We start from the raw sequence: 23,916 nt of genomic DNA, 5'->3' as shown, positions 1-23,916 counted from the left end.
CTGGAAGCAAATGAGCACAGAAACCTAGTGTTTAATGAACCCAAAGTTCCCAGCTATTGGAACAAGAGCTCATTATGTATCAAAAAGTTCTTAGAAAACTTGAAAGCAGTCTGGCAGAAAATGAAAGTAGATCAACAAAACTTCAAAATATGTACGTGAATAAGACAAAAGGGTGACATCATATGCAAATTGATGGAGTATTGAAGCAATCACCTGTCAGACCTATGAACACATGAAGAGTTCATAACCAGACAAGAAATAGAAAGGTTCATGGGAAGTAAAATGAATATTTTTACTACATAAAAAAGAAAAGTTTGACCAGAAACAAAAATGATTCAGCTAAAATTAGAAGCAAAGTAGAAAACTGGGGCGAAATATTTAAAGTAAGTTTCTCTACTAAAGGACTATTTCTATTATAATGGAATTAAGTAAAAATTATAATAACAGCCATTCTTCAACTGGCAGAATTCAAGGGATAGGAACAAGCAGTTTTCAGAGGAAGAAATCAAAGCTAGTAAGTTACACGAAAAAAATGTTCTAAATAATTAATAATCCAATCCATGTAAATTAAAACAACTCTGAGATCCATACGTCATACTTATCAGATTAGCTAACATAACAGAAAAGGAAAATGACAAATAATGGAGATGTGGGAATATAAATATACGAAAGCACTGTTGGTGGAGCTTTAAACTAGTCCAACCATTCTGGAGAGCAATTTTATACTAAGCTCAAAAAAGCAAATAAGCTGTACCAAAAGCTAATTGGTTGGTTGTTGAGAATCCCTAGTTACCTTCAAAATCATCTCCCTGTCTGAACCAGTGGCCATGACCAAGGTTTTCATCTTTTCTTTTCTGAAACTTCCACAATCCATGTCTTGATTGACAAATGTCTCACCTGGATCAGGATTTCAAGCAGCTCCAGTTATGATTCAATATCCTCACTATGCTGCCCCCATGTCCTCTCCTTACCTTGGTGATTTATGTGTGACTTTCATTTCCCAATTCTGGAATTACAGTAATTTCTTTATCTACTACTTCCATTTAGACTGCCTTACAGATAGCGTAGAACAGTGAGCCCTAAAATGACCTGGGAAAAAGAGGGTCCTCCAGATCACTAGCCTTGCTTCTACTTATTTTGATTATATTAAATTGAAAAGATTTTGCACAGACAAACCCAATGCAACCAAGATTAGGAGGAAAGCAGAAAACTGGGAAAGAATTTTTGCAACTAGTGTCTGTGATAAAGGCCTCATTTCTTTTTATTTTTATTTTTTGGTACATGGATATCATTTTTTCTGATACAACAAAACCTGTACTCTCTGTCTATATATGTGTAAGTGTGTGTGTGTGTGTGTGTGTGTGTGTGTGTATACAATCCCTCCACCTACCCAAATACTGAGAAAATTTCAAGAGTATTAAGTATAAAGGAAAAATATATATATATGTATATATATATATATATATATAATATATATATATATATATATATATACATATATATATATATATATTTTTTTTCTTTCCATGTAGGAATGTAAACAGTTCAGCTTCAGAAAGTCTTTTATGATTTCTCTTTCCTGTTTACCTTTTCATGCTTCTCTTCATTCTTGTGTTGGAAAGTCAAATTTTCTACACAACTCTGATCTTTTCATCAACATGAATGTTTCAAAGTCCTCTATATTGTTGAATAACCATTTATTCCCTTGAAGTATTATATGCAGTTTTGCTGGGTAGGTGATTCTTGGTTTTAATCCCAGTTCCTTTGACTTCTGGAATATCCTATTCCAAGTCCTTTGATCTCTTAATTTTGAGGGGGCCAGATCCTGTGTGATCCTGATTGTATTTACACAATATTCAAATTGTTTCTTTCTAGCTGGTTGTAGTATTTTTCTCCTTGATCTGGGAACTCTGAAATATGACCACAATGTTCCTAGGAATTTATGTCTTCAGGTCCCTTTCAGGAAGTGATCAGTGGATCCTTTCAATATTTATTTTGCCCTCTGGTTTTATAAAATCAGGGCAATTTTCCTTGATAATTTCATGGAAGATAATGTCTAGGCTCTTTTTTTGATCATGGCTTTCTGGTACTTCCATAATTTTTAAATTGTTTCTCCTGGATCAAATTTCTGGGTCAGTTACTTTTCCAAAGAGATGTTTCACATTATCTTCTATTTTTTCAAACTTTTGGTTTTGTTTTTTAACTGCTTGGTATATCTCATAGTCATTCATTTCCCTGAACTCAATTCTCTGTTTCTACGAACTATTTTGTTCAGTGAGCTTTTGAACCTTCTCCTCCCTTTGGCTAATTCTCCTTTTTAAGGCCTCCTTTTCCTCATTGACTTTTTGGACCTCTTTTTCCAATTGAGTTAGCCTCTTTTTAAAGGTGTTATTTTCTTCAGCATTTTTTTTGGTTCTCCTTTAGTAAGCTGCTAAGTCCCTTTTAAAGCTCTTCTATTGCCTGAGCCCAATTAAAATTCCCTTTGGAGGCCCTGGAGGCAAGGGCCTTGACTTTCTCTGACAGTATGCCTTGTCCTTCCTCATCTGAAAGGATGGAAAGAGACATCTCTTCACCAAGAAAGTAACCTTCTATGGTCTTTTTTTCCCCTTTTTAGGCATTTTCCCAGTCAGTTACTTGACTTCTGAGTTTCCTCTCCACACCCACCTGGCCTCCAGTTTCACCAAGCCAGTACTGGAGGTTGAGATTCAGATGAGCTGCTCCAATCCCCTAGGACCTCTAGGTGGGGACAGGGCTCCTATTCAGTGTGATTAAGATCAGCTGCTCAGGTGGGGGCAGGGCTGCCACACAGGACTCAGTTCCTTCAGGGGCTTTATCATGAGATCTTCAACAGTGAGGGCTGTTGCCTGCTTTTGGAGCCCCTATCTGATGCTGGCTCTGCTGCTGCCACTAGAGGAGGCCTGAGTTATGGGGAAACCCTGTTCCCTTCTCGGTCACCCAAAAAACCTTCTCACTGACCCTTAGCTCTTATGGGTTGAGGGATCTGTGCTGCCACTGGAGATTTTGTCCCTGAAGCCTGCTTAGTCCTGTTCCTCCCAGTGCTTCACGACCAAGGCTGGGGTGGGCTCTGCTCTGTGTCTGGTGTGACAGACATTTCCTGTTGATCTTTCAGGTCACTCTGGGCTACAAATCTACTCCACTCCATTGTTCTGTGGCCTCTGCTGCTCTAGAATTTCTTGAGAGTCCTTCTCCACAGGTATTTTATGGGCTGTGGATGAAGAGCTAGTGTAGGTGCATCTTTCTACTCTCTCATCTTGGCTCCACCTCTTAATGGCCTCATTTCTAAAATATAGAGAGAACTGAGACAAATGTACAAGAATACAAGTCATTCCCCAATTGATAAATGCTCAAGGGATACGAACAGGCAGTTTTCAGAGGAAGAAATTAAAGCTATCTGTAGTCCCATGAAGAAATGCTCCAAATCTCTATTGATTAGAGAGACACAAATCAAAACAACTCTGCAGTACCATATCACACCTATCAGATTGACTAGCATGACAAAACAGAAAGATGATAAATGGTGAAAAAAGATGTGAGAGAGTTGGACCATTAATTCATTGTTGGTGGAGCTATGAGCTGATTCAACCATTCTGGAGAGCAATTTGCAATTATGCCTAAAGGGATACAAAAATGTGCATACCTTTAATCCAGCAATATTGCTTCTAGGACTATATCCCAAAGAGATCACAAAAATGGGAAAGGGTCCCACATATACAAAAATGTTCATAGTAGCTCTCGTTGTGGTGACCAAGAACTGGAAATTGAGGGGATGTCCATCAATTGGAGCATGGTTGAACAAGTTCTGGTACATGAATGTAATGGAATCCTATTGTGTTTTAAGAAATGATTAACAGAAAAACTTCAGAAAGGTCTGGAAGGACTTGTATGAACTGAGGCTGAGTGAAAGGAGCAGAACCTGGAGAACTTTGTACACAGTAACAACCACAATGTGCGAGGAATTTTTCTGGTAGACTTAGCCTTTCATAGCAATGCAAGGACCTAAAAAATACCCAGTGGACTCTTGAGGTAAAATTCCTTCCACATCCAGAGTAAGAGCTATGAAACTAGATTCCAAAACAAAGCAAACTATTTTCTCTTGCGTTTTGTTTGGTTTGATTTGGTTTTTTTTCATGGTTTCTCCCATTCATTTTCATTCTTCCATGCAACAAGACTAAAGTGAAAAATGTATTTAGTAAGAATGTATGTGCAGAACATATATAAGATTGCATACAGTCTTGGGAAGAGAGGGGGGAGGCAGGGGAGAAGCAGAGGGTAGGAAGGAGAAGAAAATCTAAAATTTATGGAAGTGACGGTAGAAAACTGAAAACAAATTTTTTTAAAAGGAAGAAAAACTTAAAGTTCCTGCCACAACAAGTGGTATAGTTATAAATGGTGGAATAGGAATAAATCTTGCACAGACTCCTGGGAATGTTTTCATAAAGCATGGCTCAGAACTATGAATAATTTCTGGAGATCAAGTTGGGATTTGTTGATTTCTGCTGAATGGATATTTACCATTATCTTTCAGAATAAACATTGATATTTATTTTTCAGTGCTGCATTCAGACTCTTTACGATTTTTTGTACCTACTCCTATAAGGACATTGAACCTTTACATTAATGAAGGAATATACCCCATGAATAAAACACCTGCCTTAAGAAAGAAGCAAACCTTTCCTCTGCTACCTAACTATATTTATGGAAGGAGTTTCTCCTTCTTTTTAAAATAGAAAAATGATATTACTGAGAACTAATTCTTTACCAGTAAAATAAGAAAATGAAAATTTCTTCTTTAAAATCATGAGTCAATCATAGATTAGAATATTTGTCTGAGTTACAAACAGGAATTGACAGAGAATATAGAAATCTAGATATTACATAGAATTTCAGATAAGAATATTAGATGATTGATTAACATGTAAATATTTGTGTTTATTATCATTTGAGTTTTCTAGGTCTCAAATGACTCCAATCTTTCATTTGGATTTCTAGTTAACACAGAAGTACCATCCACTGAACCATATGAACTTATTCTAATTTTGGAAACTGATATCTCACACCAGATAATCTACCTATTTCCCTGTAGAGCTGAATACAGTTAGTAGCGGGAATTTAAAGTAAATATAGCTCTTGCTAAATTATATCCCTACATGAGTGTATTCTAAGAACTCTCATATAATCATGATCTGTTGATGTGGATAACTCTACATTGAATCTGTAAGGCAAAGAATATCATTGAGAAGACCTGAAATCATACAGTCTTCAAGAAGGACCATAAGTTACCCTGTAGTGTACTGAACTCAAAGTTCAAGGGGGATGGCAGGGGAAAAAGAGACAGTTTTAAGCTCCATGATCACTGAAAACAGAAAAGTCAACTTGAAACTGAAGTGGTAGGAAAGAAAGAAAGGAGTAAGCCATACAAGAGATAAGAAGTAACATCATGGTGATCCACAAAATCCAGAAGGAGTAAGAATGAGTGCCAAAAGGGTTGAAATGAGAAAACAAAGCAGCAAGAGAGTGGAGAAGAAAAAAGTGAATGCTAGATTATGTAAACAAATAGCAGAAGAGAGGTAAGTATATACTCTTAACTACTCTAGAGGATAAAACATTTATGCCTTTCTAGAAATCTATAAAGAAAGGAAGAGATAAACCTTTAAAAGAAAAGAGAAATGGGTCATAATGGGAAAGTGTTAACAAGCAGGCATATTGCTTAATATGCTGGTTGACTTTGTATGAAATCAAGACTCAGGAAAAAAGTATCTTAAATTCTTTGTTATTTCGTAATAAAACACAGCTTGTGTACACAACTGTGTTTGACAAACAAATTAACACTCCTATGACAAGTTTTCCATGACTTTTTTTCAGTGATATCATCCCATGATACTCCGGTTTTTGATCTAATGCTCATTGAAAAGGCAAAAGATTCTTATAAAAAATGCAACTTATCTAGCCATGTGTATTTTCTGAAGGATGTTTTTGGTATTGTAACGTTGTACATGACATTAGAAACCTAGATTTGATTCATCTTAATTATGATTAATGCACAGCAAGATTCTTAGCCATCACAAAGTGGTTAGCTTAGTAAAAGACAGTAAAATTAAGACAAAAAAAGTTAACTATTGAATTTTTTAAATAATTTTACTTAGAATTAAAGATTAGCCATTAGTTACACAGACCCATACCCTAAGCATCCCGATTAATCAAGGTTGTACTTTAATATTTTTCATAAGCCAAAATATTCTTGCATTTATATGCTGTAAAAAAAATAAAATGATACAATTAAATAATTTACACTATTAGGTTTTTTGTTAATATTTGTATATCAAATTCTCATTAAAAGTAACTTACATCAAAACTTGTGTTTTTTTATTAAACACATTTATGTTTGTGGTCCTTACTAAGGTGTGATTGATAACTTCTTTAAGTGGAATTTATATGATGATTAAGTCCCCAATTTTAAAATTAAGGAAATTTAATACTTTCTACCTAGTGTTCTAACAAAGCAGACCCTTTTACCTGGCATATTTGTCAAATTGTTTAGGGCTACTGCTGAAAAAGAAGTTATCTCTGGCTAATACGCCAAAAACAAAATTTGTTGAATATAAAAAAGAAAGAAAAGGAAAGAATGTGGTAAATACCGATTCACATTGGCTAGAGGAAAGAAGGAGGAGAGTCAAACAAAAAACAAAAAAGTTGACAAAATTTTACCATGAACTTCCAGAGGCCCACATGACTGACAGTCCTGGTCAAATTGGCAAATGTTTCCAATTCTATTCCTGGAATTTCTCCTGGAGTTGCTGGGCAGCAAACACCACATCTACCATTCCTCAACCCTTTCTGAAGCCACAATGACTCTGAGGTAAATGACCATCCTCATATTATGGTGGATCCTGACAAGAACCTTGCCAGTCGTGACTAAGATAAAGATATTCCTCCTTCAATCTACCCCTACACTGGCGCTTTGATTGTCACAAAACAATTCAATTTCCTTTTTTTTTCTAGAGATGCACAATGGAGGCATCCTGGAACTCTTGGGAGATTACATCCTCTTGCAACATAACCCAGAACATTTCATTCAGCTCTTGTATGAGCAGTGGACCCACTACCTTGTAAATTTCATCTGAAACAGAATCAGTACCAGCTTCTTTCACACACACTGGCATTCAAAACCTGTTCTTCATTTAGATGTTCAGCTCCAGAGGGACTGACTTCAACTTGAGGCATATGTTCAGTGTCTGTAGTATTGATTGATGATAGTCTGTTTAAATAGATATGGAAGTGCTCAGTTCACCTTTCCCAGGTCATGTCCTTATCACTAATCAACGTGATTCCATCAGCATTGAGCTGTTGAGATGTGCCATAGGTCTTTGGTCCATAAATAGCCTTCAGAGAATCCAATTCAAAGTGCTTTGGATTGTTACTATCAGCATAAAAACTGAAGTTTTACATGAGCCAAGTATCCTATTTCTCTCTATGTTTGCTTGTACTTTACTTTTAATGGAACTAAATGCTACCTTCACAGAGATGGATCAAGTATACTGCTGGTAAACCTTGTGGAGTTCTTGCTTATCTTTTAGTAGCTTCCGAATTTCATCATTTTTTGCAAACCAATCTTGATATTTGCAAGTGTTCTGGCCCAGATAAGTAAATGCAGTGCAGTACACAAATCTCTGAAAGCTGCCCACTGCTTTTCTGTTCCACCATTGCTAACCATGTGTTAGCTCAACTTTCCTTCCAAGCTGACAGTAAACTGTTCACACAGAGAGAAGTGCTCTCATCTGCTGACATTGAGCTTGCTAGTCTTCATCTTGCCTTGGAATCATCACTTTTGTTGAATGTGAACGTTTAACTTGGAGAAGATAAGTCTATGATCAGTGCAGCACTCTGCGCCACTCATCACCTTTGTCACTCTCCCATCTTGCCTGTCTCTTCTCCTTACAATCATGTAGACCATTAAATGCCAATGTTTGCAGCAAGAATTCATCCACAAAGTTTTACTGCACTTAGGTAAATGGAAACCAGTGTTGCTGATGAGGTCGTGAGATGCCAAAGTCTTTAGAAGTAAGTGGCCGTTGCTATCACTGTTCTGGGCTCCATTCCTCTCAAGGACTCCTTGCCATGTCTTATACTCTACTTCATTCTGGCAGTAAAGTCACCAAGAATTATAAACTTGTCCTCTTTATACTGTTACACTTATGACAGATTGGTCTGTGCATTTGATGAGATAGTCTTGGTATTGTTATAAGCATATCCCTAATTCTTCATCTCATAGCAAATGTCTATAACCATGAAAGGTAAACTTTAAAATTTTTGTAATATAATTTTGTCGCAATACTGGAACATCTCTAGGTTACTTTAATAGGATGAAAATATGAAAGAACTTAATGCGTTTTTTAACATTCCTATTCTAAATTTGGGGCTATTATTTGTTTCAAGTTCATATTTTAAATAACTAGGTAAGTAAGTTCTTTGATTTGCCATCTGTCTCCTTGGTAATGATTATGCATTCATGTGTGACATCAAGTCTGCACAGTACCATCTCTTTTCTAGATGATATAATGGCACATATATACTTATATTTTCAAAGGGGGAATACAACAAAGATATGATGTGATAAAAATGTAAATCATAAAGTTTCATGCCAACTTTATTTTGAGAAAATCAAAAAGACCCTTTTCTTAAAAAGAAAAACTATTTGTATATAATTGGCTTCCAAGCATTTCTACTAGTAACAATGACAAAAATACAAGTAAATATAATGTTCGGATGATATATTTTCAATTTTTTTGTGTTTATCCTGAAGATTATTAATTACAACTAAGAACAAGATTGAACAAGTAAAGTACTGATGACCTTGGAGGTTCAATCAAATATATATAGATGAATATTTTTGTTGTTGTAAAAACATTTTTTCTTTCATTCACCCCTAAGATAAACAGACTTTAATTATGTTTTAGTATTGGAAGTTCTCAAAAATTAATTGTGGATTTTACTTATAAAATTGCATTAATAACAAATCACTCCCCACCCATCACCCCCACTTTAAAGTCTTTATCTGATAATATTAAGAGACTGAAGGGCTCATTTTACAAATCAAGACTTCATGGATGCTTTTAATGTTTAATTCATCCTGTAGATGGCATTATTTGTATCAGATACAGAGTGCAGATAAAGATAGAAAAGTGAAGTGATATGTAAAACCTGAAATTCTCTGAACTCTCAAATGAATTATGGGTTCTTAATTAGATGTGCTCATAGTTCTGTTATTAATAAGGTTAGCTCCATAAGACAAGTGCTGGTTTTCACCAAATTAACTAGTTACTGGAAGAACAAATTAAAGAGGTTCAGTTAGTCCTTACTAAATTGTTTGAGGTCTTATCACTAGCAGGTTTTAGCAGCATTGTCTAGGAACTCTGCAAATAACCTGGAACCAGAGAAACAAATATATCAGAAGGAGCTCTATCCAGAGTTGTCCTAGAAATAAGGCCTATTCCAGAATCCCCAAGAGAAAATGTTTCCCAGGATGTGATGGCTACATGACACAGCTAAGAACCAGAAAGAAACAATGTTATTAATGGACATTTGGAGTGGGTTATAAGGGGCAATCTATACTAAGGACATTTTATTTTGTTTAATATAAGTGATCATTAATGTTTCCTGGTACTTGTAGTTGCTTCGTAAAATATGTGATTCTTTGATCTTTGAGGTATTGTGGACCCTTCTATGATGAAAGCAAAGCAAATAGTGATGGGAACATTTCAACTTATTTTTTTAATTATATTTTATTATGCCTTTTCTCCTGAACACCTGGTAATGCCTGAAACCTATTTCCTGTTAACCTCAACTGTCTTAAAAAAAACCAATCAGTGAATAGATCACCCACTCCAGAGTCAGGAAGACAGAGTTCAACTCTGATCTCAGATATTTGATACTGGACGTGTGACCATGAGCAAGTCACCGAACTTCAATTGTCTCCAAAAAAAAGTCCCTGGGGGGAGGAGCCAAGATGGCAAAGTAGAAAGATTCACATATGCTAGCTCTGAACCCACAGCACATAAAATATCTGTGGAAAAGAACTCCCAACAAATTCTTGAGCAGCAGAAGCCAAAGAATAATGGAGTGGATGAGATTTCTGTTCCAGTGAGACCTGAAAACATGACGCGAAAGGTCCATCAAGCCCCGGACCCAGAGCCGAGCCCAGCCCTGCCTTGGTTGCTCAGGCACCACAAGGAGCAGTTCCCAGCAGGCTTCAGGGAAGGAATCTCCAGCAGCCATGCAGGTCCCTCCACCCACGGGCGTCAGGGGTGAGTGAGAGGGTCTTTTTGGCTGGCCTAGAAGGGAGCGGGGTGTCTCCATAGCTTGGGCCCCTCAGGAGGCAGCAGTGGGGTCGGCAGCAGACGGGGGCTCCCAAAGCAGGCATGAGCTTGGATCCATTGTTGAAGGTCTCCACATAAACCCCCTGAGGGAACTGAGACCCATGTGGCAGCCCTGCCCCCACTTGAGCAGCTGAACTTAATCTCACACTGAATACCTGCCCCACCCCTGCCCAAAGCCCTGAGGCTGGGAAGCAGCATTTGAAAATCGGACTCCAAGTGCTGGCTGGGTGGATCTGGAGGTGAGGTGGGTGTGAAGAGAATACTCAGAAGTCAAGTCACTGGCTGGAAAAATGCCCAGAAAAGGGGAAAAAAATAAGACTATAGAAGGTTACTTTTTTGGTGAACAGACATTTCCTCCTTTCCTTTCTGATGAGGAAGAATGCTGACCATCAGGGAAAGACACAGAAGTCAAGGCTTCTGCATCCCAGCCCACCCAATGGGCTCAGGTCATGGAAGAGCTCAAAAAGGATTTTGAAAATCAAGTTAGAGAGGTGGAGGAAAAATTGGGAAGAGACATGAGAGAGATGCAAGTAAAGCATGAAAAGCAGATGAACACCTTGCTAAAGGAGACCCCCAAAAATGCTGAAGAAAATAACCCCCTGAAAAATAGGCTAACTCAATTGGCAAAAGAGGTTCAAAAACCCAATGAGGAGAAGAATGCTTTAAAATGCAGAATTAGCCAAATGGAAAAGGAGGTTCAAAAGCTCACTGAAGAAAATACTTCTTTCAGAATTAGAATGGAACAGATGGAGGCTAATAACTTTATGAGAAACCAAGAAATCACAAAACAAAACCAAAAGAATGAAAAAATGAAAGATAATGTGAAATATCTCATTGGAAAAACAACTGACCTGCAAAATAGATCCAGGAGAGACAATTTAAAAATTATGGGACTACCTGAAAGCCATGATCAAAAAAAAGAGCCTAGACATCACCTTTCATGAAATTATCAAGAAAACTGCCCTGATATTCTGGAACCAGGGTGCAAAATAAATATTGAAAAAATCTACCGATAACCTCCTGAAAGAGATCCGAAAAGAGAAACTCCTAGGAACATTGTGGCCAAATTCCAAAGTTCCCTGGTCAAGGAGAAAACATTACAAGCAGCTAGAAAGAAACAATTCAAGTATTGTGGAAATACAATCAGGATAACACAAGATCTAGCAGCTTCTACATTAAGGGATTGAAGGGTGTGGAATATCGTTATCCGGAAGTCAAAGAAACTACAACTAAAACCAAGAATCACCTACCCAGCAAAACTGAGTATAATACTTCTGGGGAAAAATGGTCTTTCAATGAAACTGGGAACTTTCAAGCATTCTTGATGAAAAGACCAGAGCTGAAAAGAAAATTTGATTTTCAAACACAAAAATGAAGAGAAGCATGAAAAGGTAAACAGCAAAGAGAAGGCATAAGGGACTTGCTAAAGTTGAAGTGTTTACATTCCTACATGGAAAGACAATATTTGTAACTCTTGAAACTTTTCAGTATCTGGGGAGTGGATGGGATTACACACACACAAACACGAACACGCATACACACCCAGAGACAGAGTGCACAGAGTGAATTGAAGAGGATGGGATCATAACTTTAAAAAATGAAATTAAGCAGTGAGAGAGAAATATATTGGGAGGAGAAAGGGAGAAATGGAATGGGTCAAATTATCTCTCATAAAAGAGGCAAGCAAAAGACTTTTTAGTGGAGTGAAAAAGAGGGGAGGTGAGAGAAAAACATGAAGTCTACTCTCATCACATTCCACTAAAGGAAGGAATAAAATGCACACTCACTTTGGTATGAAAACCTATCTTACAACACAGGCAAGTGGGGGATAAGGGGATAAGCAGAATGGGGTGGATGATGGAAGGGAGGGCATTGGGAGGAGGGAGCAGTTTGAGGTCAACACTCATGAGGAGGGACAGGATCAAAAGAGAGAATAGAAGGAATGGGGGGTGGGATAGGATGGAGGGAAATATAGTTAGTCTTATACAACACGACTATTATGGAATTCATTTTCAAAACTACACAGATATGGCCTATATTGAATTGCTTGCCTTCCAAAGAGAAGGGGTGGGGAGGGAGGGACAAAGAGAAGTTGGAACTCAAAGTTTTAGAAACAACTGTTGAGTTCTGACCTTGCTACTAGGAAATAAGAAATACAGGTAAAGCGGTATAGAAAGTTATTTGGCCCTACAGGAGAAAAGAGAGGATAGGGACAAGGGTAGAGAGGCATGATAGAAGAGAGGGCAGATTGGTGATAGGGGCATTTAGAATGCTCGGTGTTTTGGGCTGCGGAGAGGGGACAAATGGAGAGAAAATTTGGAACCCAAAATTTTGTGAAAATGAATGTTAAAAGTTAAATAAATAAATGAAAAAACAAAAAAGTCCCTGAATCAGAGGAAGACCTTTGGCATTTCCAAGATAAGAATCCAAATGAGAAAAAGAAAGAACACAACCTCTGTCCAATAATATTTTATTTGTGGAAGAATTTCCCTAACACTAAGTCTTAACGACTTGTAAATCCTTTCCTCTCAATTAGTCAACTATGACTTCTTTAACATGAAGCATTATATGTTTTATAAGCGTTGGATTTTGCAGACCCAGTGTTTATTCTGCAATCTGACAGTTTACCTACTGAATCTTTCTAACTGTTTAACTTCTGACATAGAGGGGTGTCTACCCCAAGCATGCCAAGACTTTCCCTGGTGGAACTGGTGGATGAGGACATTTTGTTCCAATGGCTATGAAAACAGTTGAAACAGGCGATATGGGGTGCTTAGGGCTTGGTTAGACATTGAAGACACTAAGGTCATCCACTGCATCCTGAGCCATCACTAGTTGTCTTGATTCTGTCCTGCCACTGTATTGTGATTACTCTGGAGGAGGGAGTGAGGCTGATGACTTTGTGCAACTCTGCCTCACTTAAATCCAATTTATGCACGAATCAAAAGACATCACCCATAACATTAAACTATTATACCTCAAAGTCCTGTGGCAACAGGCAAGTGATGAAGCAGCAGATGTGGAAATACTGGAAGCTGTAGTCACAACCCTGAACACAGGCAGCCCAGGCCGTAGGGTCATTTACCACTGGAAGCAGCAGTGGAACTCCACAGCCCCCTGGGTATCTGAGCATCCTTTTAAGGATCTCACTGCTCACCTCCTGGTGTGAGGAAGGGGGTTAGAAAAGGTGCCCTAAATATTGTCTGCTTATCCAACCCTTGCCTGATTACCATGGCACAAGGGGAATCCCACTCTGGGGTCAAAACACAATGCATAAAATGTACAAAAACATCTTCAAAGATGATTTCACTCACCATCTGCTCTTTATTGTTTTTAGGATCAAATATAAAATCCTTTGTTTGGCTCTTAAAGCCCTTCATAAACTGTCTACTTCCTACCTTTCCAGTCTTCTTGTACCTTAATGACTTGAAGGACTGTTTGACCCCTAACACTCCATTCCCCCAACACCCAGCATTTACACAGGCTGACCCCTATGCCTGGAGCACATTCGTCTCTTAACTTCCCTAACATCTTTCAAGTCTCAGCTAAAATCTTACCTTCTGCAAGAAGCCTTTCCAAGTCCTCCTTCATGTCAGTACATTCTGTCTGAGGTTATCTTCATGTTTTTTTCTGTAAAGCTCTTGTTTGAACTGAGCATGCTCTTTCCTCCCTTGCACCCTGAGCTCAAGTGCAGGGAATGCTTTTTTTTTTTTTTTGCCTTTCTATATATTCCCCCAGATAAGCAGAGTGCCTGGCTCACAGGATGCTCTCAACTACTTTTTTTTGATGTGAAAACATAACTTGTGATTTCACAGTCTTGATCAAAGCCACCTCCATTCATTCAGCCTCTCCTGTGGAAATCCTGCTGTTATCTCTAAGTTTTCCTCTCCCATGACCATCTCCTAGGTGCTGCTAAATGCATCTCTAGGGCATCTGTCACGTTTGATCTTTGTTTCTATTCTTAGTTTTCTAGTACAGGAGAGACCTTTATTAATACCCCCTGAGACTAACATAGTATCCTCTAATATGAACTTCTCAACCTATTGAAGATAATATCACAGGTAGCCTTGGCTCTGGTGTGTCCTGCTAGGTGCTTTTCCTAATGAATTCTTAGTATTTTCTCTTTTTATTTTATTTTATACAGACCTTCTAGTTTTATCATTCAGTATTTCCAGACTTGGTTTTGACCTCCCATTTCTCATACCTCATAGCCATTTCCCCCACATCCTCTATTTTATTTACTAGATGATTTTATTTTTCTTTAGCAATCAAGGAAGAACCGAATTGTAAGTATCCATTATTCTTGCTTGTCCAGAACTGAAATCTCTGCCTGACACTGATCAAGGTGATCAAGGCTGGTCTTCAGCCTGCTGCCCATTTTCTGAGGATACGTTCAGGTTCTGCACTTTAAGCTGAACTGGATCTGTCTCCCAACAGCCTTTCTGTCCATTCAGACCCTCATTCTCTTCATTCAGTTCACTAATCCTCTGCTAATCAGTGATGTCTGTCAGAGACTCGTCTCCCTTGCAGTTTCTGTGCCCTTTGGAATTCACCCTGCATGTCTTTCTGTTTCTGGATACTAACACAGGGGCCTCTCAGCTCCTGGTTCTGTTGGTGCAGTTCCTGGTTGAGCTGCTCAGTCTCCTCCTGTTCCTCTCCCTAAGTGGTGACCACGAAAATATCCTCCTCACTTTCTGGATGGAACTGGAAAGGGACATTTACCCCCCAAAACAAAACAACACCATTGTACCTGGATAGGTAGGAAGCTTTAAACTGTACATGCTGCTGCAAAGACAATTTGCTGTGGAGGTTGGCAGGCAAAGCAGACCCCATAAAGATGTCCTATTCTTCAGCTGTCTTCTATCCTCCCCTAAAGACGCCAGCAGCCTTTTTGGTGGAGAAGGAAATGCTGCGTGAGGATGTAATAGCATGTGATGTCTCCTGTAGGGATGGAAAATTTCTCCAAGTAGTTGAAGATGTTTCCAGAAATGGCAGTGATCCAGCAGGATGACTGACACTGAGGGCTTCTTGCCTATCTCTCCCATGGTGAGGGAGTCTTGCAATAGCCACAAGCAACGTTGTTGCAACAGCAACCAGGGTTGCAGATGAAATGGGAAGGGGAGGCAGGGACCATCACAGAGTGAACTTTGCACCCACTCCATCCCCAAACTTACTATTATTAATGGAGTTATCAACATACATCCAGTCATCCATGTCTGAAATTTTAATGTCATCTTCACTCTCCCTACATATGCAGTCACATACTGTGTACATATGTATGCATGTGTACATGCATGTGTGTGAGTGTGTGTGTGTGTAGACAACTCCTCTTGCATATGACCCCTTCTGATTCAGACCTCCATCACCTTATGATTATTGCAAAAGTTTCTAAATTGTCTCTGCATACCAATCCATCAGGTTAGGGACCTGCACATATATTCAATAAGCTCCAGTGTTTCCCTATTACTTCTCTGTTCAAAACACACAATTATGTGTTGGTTATTTAAGATTCTCTAACTACAAATGCCTTTGTTTTAAAAGAAAACATACTGATCTTTCCTTTTTACATCACCTTCATATATGAATACATCTCTCCCCTCCCCTAAACTTTCAAACAATTAATTAAAGGAGAAAAAAACGTAACCAAAAGCAGGCAATACAGCAACTGTGTCTGATGGTACATGCTTCATTTCTTAGCCATAACCCTCCGTTTCTGCAGTGGAGAGATGTCCATTTCCTCAGCTTTTTTAAGGGGCCCAAGTTTGGTCATTAATATACGGCTTTCAGTTTTGTTGATTTGTTCCTTTCATTTATATCGTTATAATTATCGTATATAGTGTTTTCCAGGTTTTATTTCATTTTATAATAGTTAATGTCTCCAAAGTCTTTTCTGAATTCTTTCACTTCATTAAATTTACATAACACGATATGGTTTCTCCATTAAGGAGTTAATGAGCGCTCATCTTGTTTCTATTTCTATGGTGCCATAAAAAGTGCTGCCATAAATATTTTGTCTACATGTGTGTATGACATTTTTGTTGTCTACCTTGGTAACATTTCTCACATACGCCCTCCTCACTCCTCTAACATGGCAATCACTCTGGCCCAGGCCTCCCTCACCTTAGGCCAGAACTATTACAATAGCCTGCTGAGGGGTCTCCCTGCCTTAGTCTCTGCCCACTCTGGGCCATTCTCTACTCAGATGTCAAAGTGCTCTTTCTGAATTGCAGGGATTTCCTAAAGACTCACAATGGAAAATGCTGTCCACATCCAGAGAAAGAACTGATGGAGGCTGAATGGAGATCGAAGCTCACGGTTTCTACTTTCTTTATTGTTTCCATGTGTTTTTTCTTCTGTTCTGTTCCTTCAAAATATGACCAATGTGGAAATGTTTTACATGACGACATCTATGGCCTATTATCAGATTTCGTGCTATCTTGGGAAGAAAGAGAAAAGAAAAAATTGTAACTTAAAATCATATAAAAAATGAATGTTGAAAATTGTCTTTACATGTAATCAGAAAATAAAATACTGTTTTAAAAATAAAGTGCACGTGTGACCATGTTATTTTTCTATTTGACAAACTTCAGTGACCCTCCAGTATGAACAGGAAGAAAAGAAAATCCTGTTTGACTTTTAGACTGTGAGCTCCTTCAAGGCAAGGACCACTGTCTGCCTTTCTTTGTATTCCAACACTTAGGGCAGTGTCTGGCACACAGGAGGCATTGAATTAATGCTAACTCAATTGATCTGCCTAATCTTATGGAGCTTAACCTTCCTCATCTGGAAAATGATGGGTTTAGACCAGATGAATTCTGAGGTCTCTTCCAGCTCTAGATCTATAATAGAAAATCAAAGTGAATTGGTTGCTAGAAAAATGTATGAAAGGAAATAATGAAGTCCTTGAACCCACGCTATATTACTTTATACTCTATACTAAAATTCCCATGTATTAGAATCTACGGGAACCTGCAAACTGAAATACTGCTCACAAATGACTTTGTTTCTGCACACAAAGGAAAAGTCGATGAGGGATCTTGGGCGTCTCACCCTTCACCAGCCATTTAGGGAGCTGTTACTCTCCCCACATCTCCCCAGCTCCCACTTATTGCTCTGACACTGACAGGCTTCTGCACTCTCCAAAGACGGAGAAGAGCCCAACTTGCATGCAGAGCAGAGAAGGCCCAGCATCCTCATTTCCACCCACACTGACACTTCTGCTACTGGTCAAGAACGGCCTCCCATAAACTTCATTAGCTAAAGGTTAAGTTCTGAGCAGCCTCATCCCTTCCATGGAAATGAACTAACCACAAAATCCACTCATTTTAAAGCATCTCCTGGTAAACATTATGGGCAAATGGCATGATGATTTTTAACAATTAATTTCCTTCTACTTACCCCAAATGGCACTAATTCAAGGAAACCTTAGATGAGATTCCATTATCGTTACTAATAAAAAGCTAACAAACTTCTACAAAAGGTCCAGAAAACGGCTGGTATCATAGTAGATTCCATAACTGTGACTTAAGGGAAAATTGTTCACTAAATAGGAGTTTGCAGAAACCAGAGGAGAAAACAATTTTGATGATCTGAAACTGAGAAGTCTTTATATGACAAGATTAACAGCCAAAAGAATTGTTGATGGGGGAAAATGTCTTTGCCTCAGTTGTCTCTGATAAAGGAGGGGCAGCTAGGTGGGGCAGTGAATAGAGGACTAGAGCAGGAGTCAGGAGGACCTGAATTCCAATCTCACCTCAAACACTTGACACTCACTAGCTGTGTGACCTTGGGCAAGTCACTTAACCTCAATTGCCTCATCCTGGGTCATCTCCAGTCATCCTGAGGAATATCTGGTCACTGGATTCAGATGGCTCTGGAGGAGAAGTGAGACTGGTGACCTGCACAGCCCTCCCTCACTCAAAACAAAGTCAAGTGCAAGTCATGCCGTCATTTCTCTGACGGCATGGTCTTCTTCAGCAATGCAGAATGAACATAATCTGATAAATGCCCATTATCCAAGACATGTAGGGAACAAGTATTAATACAGAAGGCCAAGAGCTCTTAGCAGAAGATATGTGGTCAAAGGAAATGAAGAGTTCTCAAGTTTGCTCCAAATCACTAACAATGAGAAAAATTAAAATAACTCTGAGGTCTCACCAATTTCCCAGCAAATCTTCCAAGGTACTAACACATGAAAATGGTTCCTGTGGGAAGGACTACACAAAGACAGGCAGCTTGATGTCCTACCTGTGGAGTTATGCACTGGTACAACAATTTGTGAGAAACAATTTGGAATCATGCTCAACAGTGCCCAAATCTCTATGCCCTTTGATGCTGAGATCCCATGGCTTAACATATATGCCAATGATGTAAAAGATGGGGGGGGGGGGGAATCTAAGATATGCATATACATGAAAATATTCATTGCAACACTTTGTGGTAGCAAAGAAGTAGAAACAAAGCAGGAGCCGATCACCTGAGAAAGGGCTAAGGAAATGCTGGCACAGGAAGGTAATGGAATTGTGTTGCCACAGAAGAAACAACAAAAATGAAACATGGGAAGACTTAAATGAACTGATACAGAAGAGTGGGAGCAGAACCAGGAAAGAAACACACTCAAGACTATGTAATGGGGGAAAATGATGCTGAATGTTATACAACTGGAGTTACAAAGCTTGGTCACAGAGGAGAGAAAATAAACATTTCAAGGAGGAAATGGGGAGATTATGGGTATGTATTGATGCATGTACTGCTGGATACATGTGATCTGTGTGATGGTTATTAGGGAACTTCGGGGAAAAAAATTTGTTATGAGGAAAAGCAATGGGGACCAGGTATATGTTAAGTAATGAATACCACATGAACACAAAATGTATTATTAAATCTTTAATTTTTTAAAAGTGCCATGGAGAGGCACAGGATAGGCCAGTACAGTCTACATCATATCATCAAATAAGAACTGAGCAGAAGTGACAGAAGAGTCATCAGAGGGATGGATCACCAGAATGAGGGGGGCCCCTCACATAGGAGAGCTAAGCGTTTCTGGGCACACAGCCTATGAGGGCACTGGTACCTACATAACATCAGGAAATATCTCAGGAAGTTCACTAGCTTGTTGACTAACCAACTTCTGTAGAATTATGGAAGGAAATGGACAAGAGACCCCCAGGATGAAAAGGTGTGGATGGATCGCAATCTGCACCTCTGGAAGGATTTCATACTTTGACAGAATCTACAAATGCCAAATGCTGAAGTTTCCTCCTCTGCTTCCCTCACTTTATCTCCATGTCACCAAGCACCACTTGATTCTCAGTCTTCTCATTCTTGGGTGAAGGTTCAAGGCATAAAAATGGATTAAAAAAAAGGTATAGAAACAAAGGAGGGTGGAGGGGGTCTTTGAAGCTCTCTTGGAGAAATATCAAGAGTCCAGCCAGTCAAAGGTACATGGAAGGAGCTATGTCAAGGAAGGGGCCAATAAAGCTAATTCCTGGAGATTTGGGCAGAAGCAGAGGCCTCCAAACGTGAGAGGGAGACCTGGGGACTCAACAGTTCCAGGGGACACAGGCTCAGAAATCAGCTCAGGAGCCCTGCAGAAGACACAGAACAGGCACAGAAGAGTCTACATGGGGGTTTGAATCCAAAAATAGAACAAATTCTTACCACTAAGGGCCCCCAAGTCTCTTCTTAGCTTCAGGTCCCACTGGGCAGACACTGTAGCTATGAGAATCCTGATCCCACCTGGGTACAAGGATCTTACCTGTTGGTTGTGAACCACTATTTCCTGAGTGGCAGTCTTGAGGTGAGGAAGAGCTGTGGCATGCCAGAGCTGGTGGAGGCTGTGGAGAGGGAATCATACTCACAGTTTCAGGGCAATAAAGAGTGCTTCTGACTGCTCATACACCAGAGTACAGGCCAGGAGAGGAGGACACTCCTCTCATTTGATTGTGCCACCTTGGAAGAACTGAGGACTTACAGGTCCCGAGAGATACCTCAGAGAACAGCTGCAAAAAACCTCTGAAGCCTAGGGTACTATACCCTTCACTTGACAAAGGACTCAAAAGTCAAGTGACTGGCTGGGAAAATGCCCCCAAAAAGAAAAAAAAACAAGACTATAAGAGGTGACTTTCTTGGTGAAAAGGTATTATCTTCCATCCTTTTTGATGAGGAAAGGGGAAGCATACCATGAAAGAAAGACTGTAAGGTCAAGACTTCCACATCCAACATCTCAAAAAACAAATAGGCAGTGGTCTCCAGCCATGGAAGAGCTCAAAAAAGATTTTGAAAATCCAGTAAGAGAGATGGAGGAAATGAGAGTGATGGAAGAAATCATGAAAAGTGAGTCAACACGTTGCTAAAGGAAACTCAAAGAAATGCTGAAGAAAATAACAGCTTTAAAAATAGACCAAAGCAAATGACAAAAGAGATCCAAAAAGCCAATGAGGAGAATGCTTGAAAAAGCAGAACTGGCCAAATGGAGAAGGAGATTCAAAAGCTCACTGAAGAAAATAGTTCATTAAAAATTAGGACTGAGTAGAAAGAAGCTAATGACTTTATGAGAAATCAAGAAATTATAAAACAAACCAAAAGAATGAAAAAAAAAATAGAAGATGATGTGAAATATCTGATTGGAAAAACACTTGACCTGGAAGATAGATCCAGGAGAGATATTTTTAAAATATTGGTCTATCTGAGAACCATGATGAAAAAAACAATCTGGACATCATCTTCTAAGAAATTGTCAAGGAAAATTACCCTGATATTCAAGAACCAGAGGGCAAAATTGAAATGGAAAGAATTCACCAATCACGTCTTGAAAAAGATCCCAAAAGGAAAACTCCTAGAAATATTGTAGTCAAGTTAAATAGTTCCCAGTCAAGGACAAAATATTGCAAGCAACCAGAAAGAAACAATTCAAGTATTGTGGAAATACATTAAGGATAACACAGAATTTAGCAGCTTCTACACAAAGGACTTAGTGTATGATATTCCAGAGGCCAAAGGAGGTAGGATTAAAACCAAGAATCACCTACCCAGCAAAACTGAGTATAATACTTCAGGGCAAAAGGAGAAATTTCAATGAAACAGAGGACTTCCAAGCATTCTTCTTGAAAAGACCAGAGTTGAATAGACAATTTGACTTTCAAATACAAGAATCAAGAGAAACATGAAAATGTAAACAGGAAAGAGAAGATGTAAGGAACTCATTAAAATTGAACTATTTACATTCCTAGATGGAACGTTGTTATTTGTAACTCATGAGACTGTTTTCAGTGTTTGGATAGTTAGAAAGAATATGTGTGTGTATACACATATATATGTGTATATATGTATATGTTCATGTATGTGTAGGTGTGTATAGATATGCATGTATGCATGTTATATATGTGTAGGTATTTATTTATACATGAGTGTATGTGTGCATATATATGTATACATATTTACATAAGTACATGGAGGGCACAGGGTGAGATGAATATGAAGGCCATATACCTAAAATTTACTGTTGAGTGGAATATACTAGGAGAATAGAAAGGGAGAGGTAGAATGTAGGAAATCATCTCACATAAAAGAGGAAAGAAAGAGCTTTTACAATGGAGGGGGAGAGGGGGGAGATGAAAGGAAATAAGTGAGCCCATGGGATTTGACTTAAGAAGAGAATAACACACACTCAATGGATATGGAAATTTATTTTACCCTTAAGAAAGGTAAGGGGAAAGGGAATAGGACAGGGAAGATAATAGAAGGGACACCAAATTGGGAAAAGGGATAATCAGAAGCAAACATTATTGTGGGAGGACAAGTCAAGGGAGAGAATGGAATAAATGGAGGGCAGGATAGGACAGAGGGAAATGTGGTTAGTCTTTGACAATATAACTATTATGGAAGTGTTTTGCATTGTTATACATGTATGACCTGTATTGATTTGCTTGTTTTCTCAGAGGATTGGGAGGGAAGGAGGAAGGGAGAGAATATGGAACACACAGCTTTAATAATGAATGTTAAAAAATGTTTTAGAATGCAACTGGAAAATAAACTATACAGGCTATGGGGTATAGAAATCTATTTTGCCCTACAGGAAAATTGAGGTGAGAGGGATGGAAGAATGGGGGTGTGGGGGGGTGTAATAGAATAGAGGACAGACTGGAGGAAGTGGTGGTTGGGATGCATGTTGTCCTAGTTTGGGAGTGGGGAGAGATGGGGAGACAATTTTGAATTCAAATTCTTGTGGAAATGAATTTTGAAAACTGAAAATGAAATAAATTATATATCAATAGAAAAAAAAAGAATACAAGAAAAATAAAATAAAATACAATCCTTCTTGAGCTCTTCCAAGAATGCTTTTTCTACTTGAGACCAGTTATATCGCCTTTTGAGGTTTCAGATGTGGGTACAGTGTCAATGCTGTCCTCTTCTGAATTCATATTATGATCTTCGCTGTCCCCATAGTAAAAAACTTTGGTCTATGCGGCTGTAAATAAGTTTTTGCTCCTTGTGACTGTATTTTTCCTGGTTTTTAAAGAGGATCTCTGCTTTTTGGACATGGGGGCTCTCTTTCATGCTTTTTGCGTTAGGGGCAAGGGACCCGATTGCTGGCTTTGTGTGCCTCTAGTTCTGGCAGCTGGAAGTTATATAATACTTACTGCACTATAGTTGGCTGATGTGTGCCAAGGCCAGGTGAGGTCTTTCCTGGGGTTGCATTTCCTTGGGGTTACACTAGAGCTCATGGAGTGAGGTGTGGGGGTAGGGTGGTCTGGCCACTGAAGGTCTCTTCCTCCACTAAGGCTAGAGCACAGGTAGGCTCAGCTGCTGGTGTCTGCCAATATCCTTGCTGTGCAAAGGCATGCCTGCAGTTCTGGTGTTGGTGCTTGCTTGCTCCACCACCCTGAGGCTCGAGATCTCAAGTCTGTCTACTAAGGACAAGCACATTGTTTGCTTTCTTGGATGCCACCAGCCCTGTACTGGTCCCCTTCAGCCACAGCAAGAGGAAACATTTCCCATTAATTCCCCTACCCTCTTGAGATAAAAAACTACTCAGCCCTGTTTTCCTACTGGATCCACTATTCCAGGATTTTTCCTGTGGCAATTTTCTCAGGGTTTTTAAAGGTCAGCTTAGGAGGGTGAGTGTGACTTACGGTTTACTCCGTCTTGACTCCCAGAAGTTTAAATTGGTGACTTTCAAACATTCATTCTGTGGATGAATTGTACCAGGAGTAGCTGCTGCCACTGCCACAGACTCTACAAGGTACTATGCTTCCCTCTCTCCCAATTTGGACAGGTTTCCCTCCTATGCTGGATATTCCCGGGAATTTCTGCTGCTGTCAGTGATTCCTGGGGTCCACTGGGATCTGTCCTAGCTTTGTTACAGTTGCGACTGAGCTGATGTAACCTACATGCTAAACTGTACTCCTCTTCCAACCCAGTGCTGCAGATCCTTCCTGTAGAACTTTCAAATTGTCTTCAGCAAGAAATCTGTCACACTCTGTCTCTTGGTGGATTCTGCCCCTCTAAAATTTCTTCAGAT

General features: G+C 39.1%; 1 protein-coding gene and 1 pseudogene across 1 annotated transcript in view; both read right to left on the bottom strand.

Moving 5' to 3' along the window:
• Nucleotides 1–14,115: 14,115 nt before the first annotated feature.
• On the bottom strand, nt 14,116–19,190 carry LOC140526157 (uncharacterized; annotated as a pseudogene).
• Nucleotides 19,191–19,265: 75 nt separating this feature from the next.
• The window catches only part of LOC140526159 (H-2 class II histocompatibility antigen, E-S beta chain-like), a 162,787-nt gene continuing 158,136 nt past the window's right edge, over nt 19,266–23,916 (bottom strand). The window contains exons 7-8 of the mRNA XM_072642139.1: nt 20,152–20,175; nt 19,266–19,981 (exon numbers count right to left, since the gene is read on the bottom strand). Of these exons, the coding sequence (XP_072498240.1) occupies nt 19,968–19,981; nt 20,152–20,175 (38 nt within the window). The 3' untranslated portion in view covers nt 19,266–19,967. The remainder of the gene's footprint in view (nt 19,982–20,151; nt 20,176–23,916) is intronic.

The sequence above is a fragment of the Notamacropus eugenii genome, chromosome 2 (genome assembly GCF_028372415.1).
Source record: "Notamacropus eugenii isolate mMacEug1 chromosome 2, mMacEug1.pri_v2, whole genome shotgun sequence".
Taxonomy (NCBI): Eukaryota; Metazoa; Chordata; class Mammalia; order Diprotodontia; family Macropodidae; genus Notamacropus; species Notamacropus eugenii.
The sequence above is the reverse complement of the archived record's forward strand: the minus strand, read 5'-3'. Positions and strand labels throughout refer to the sequence as shown.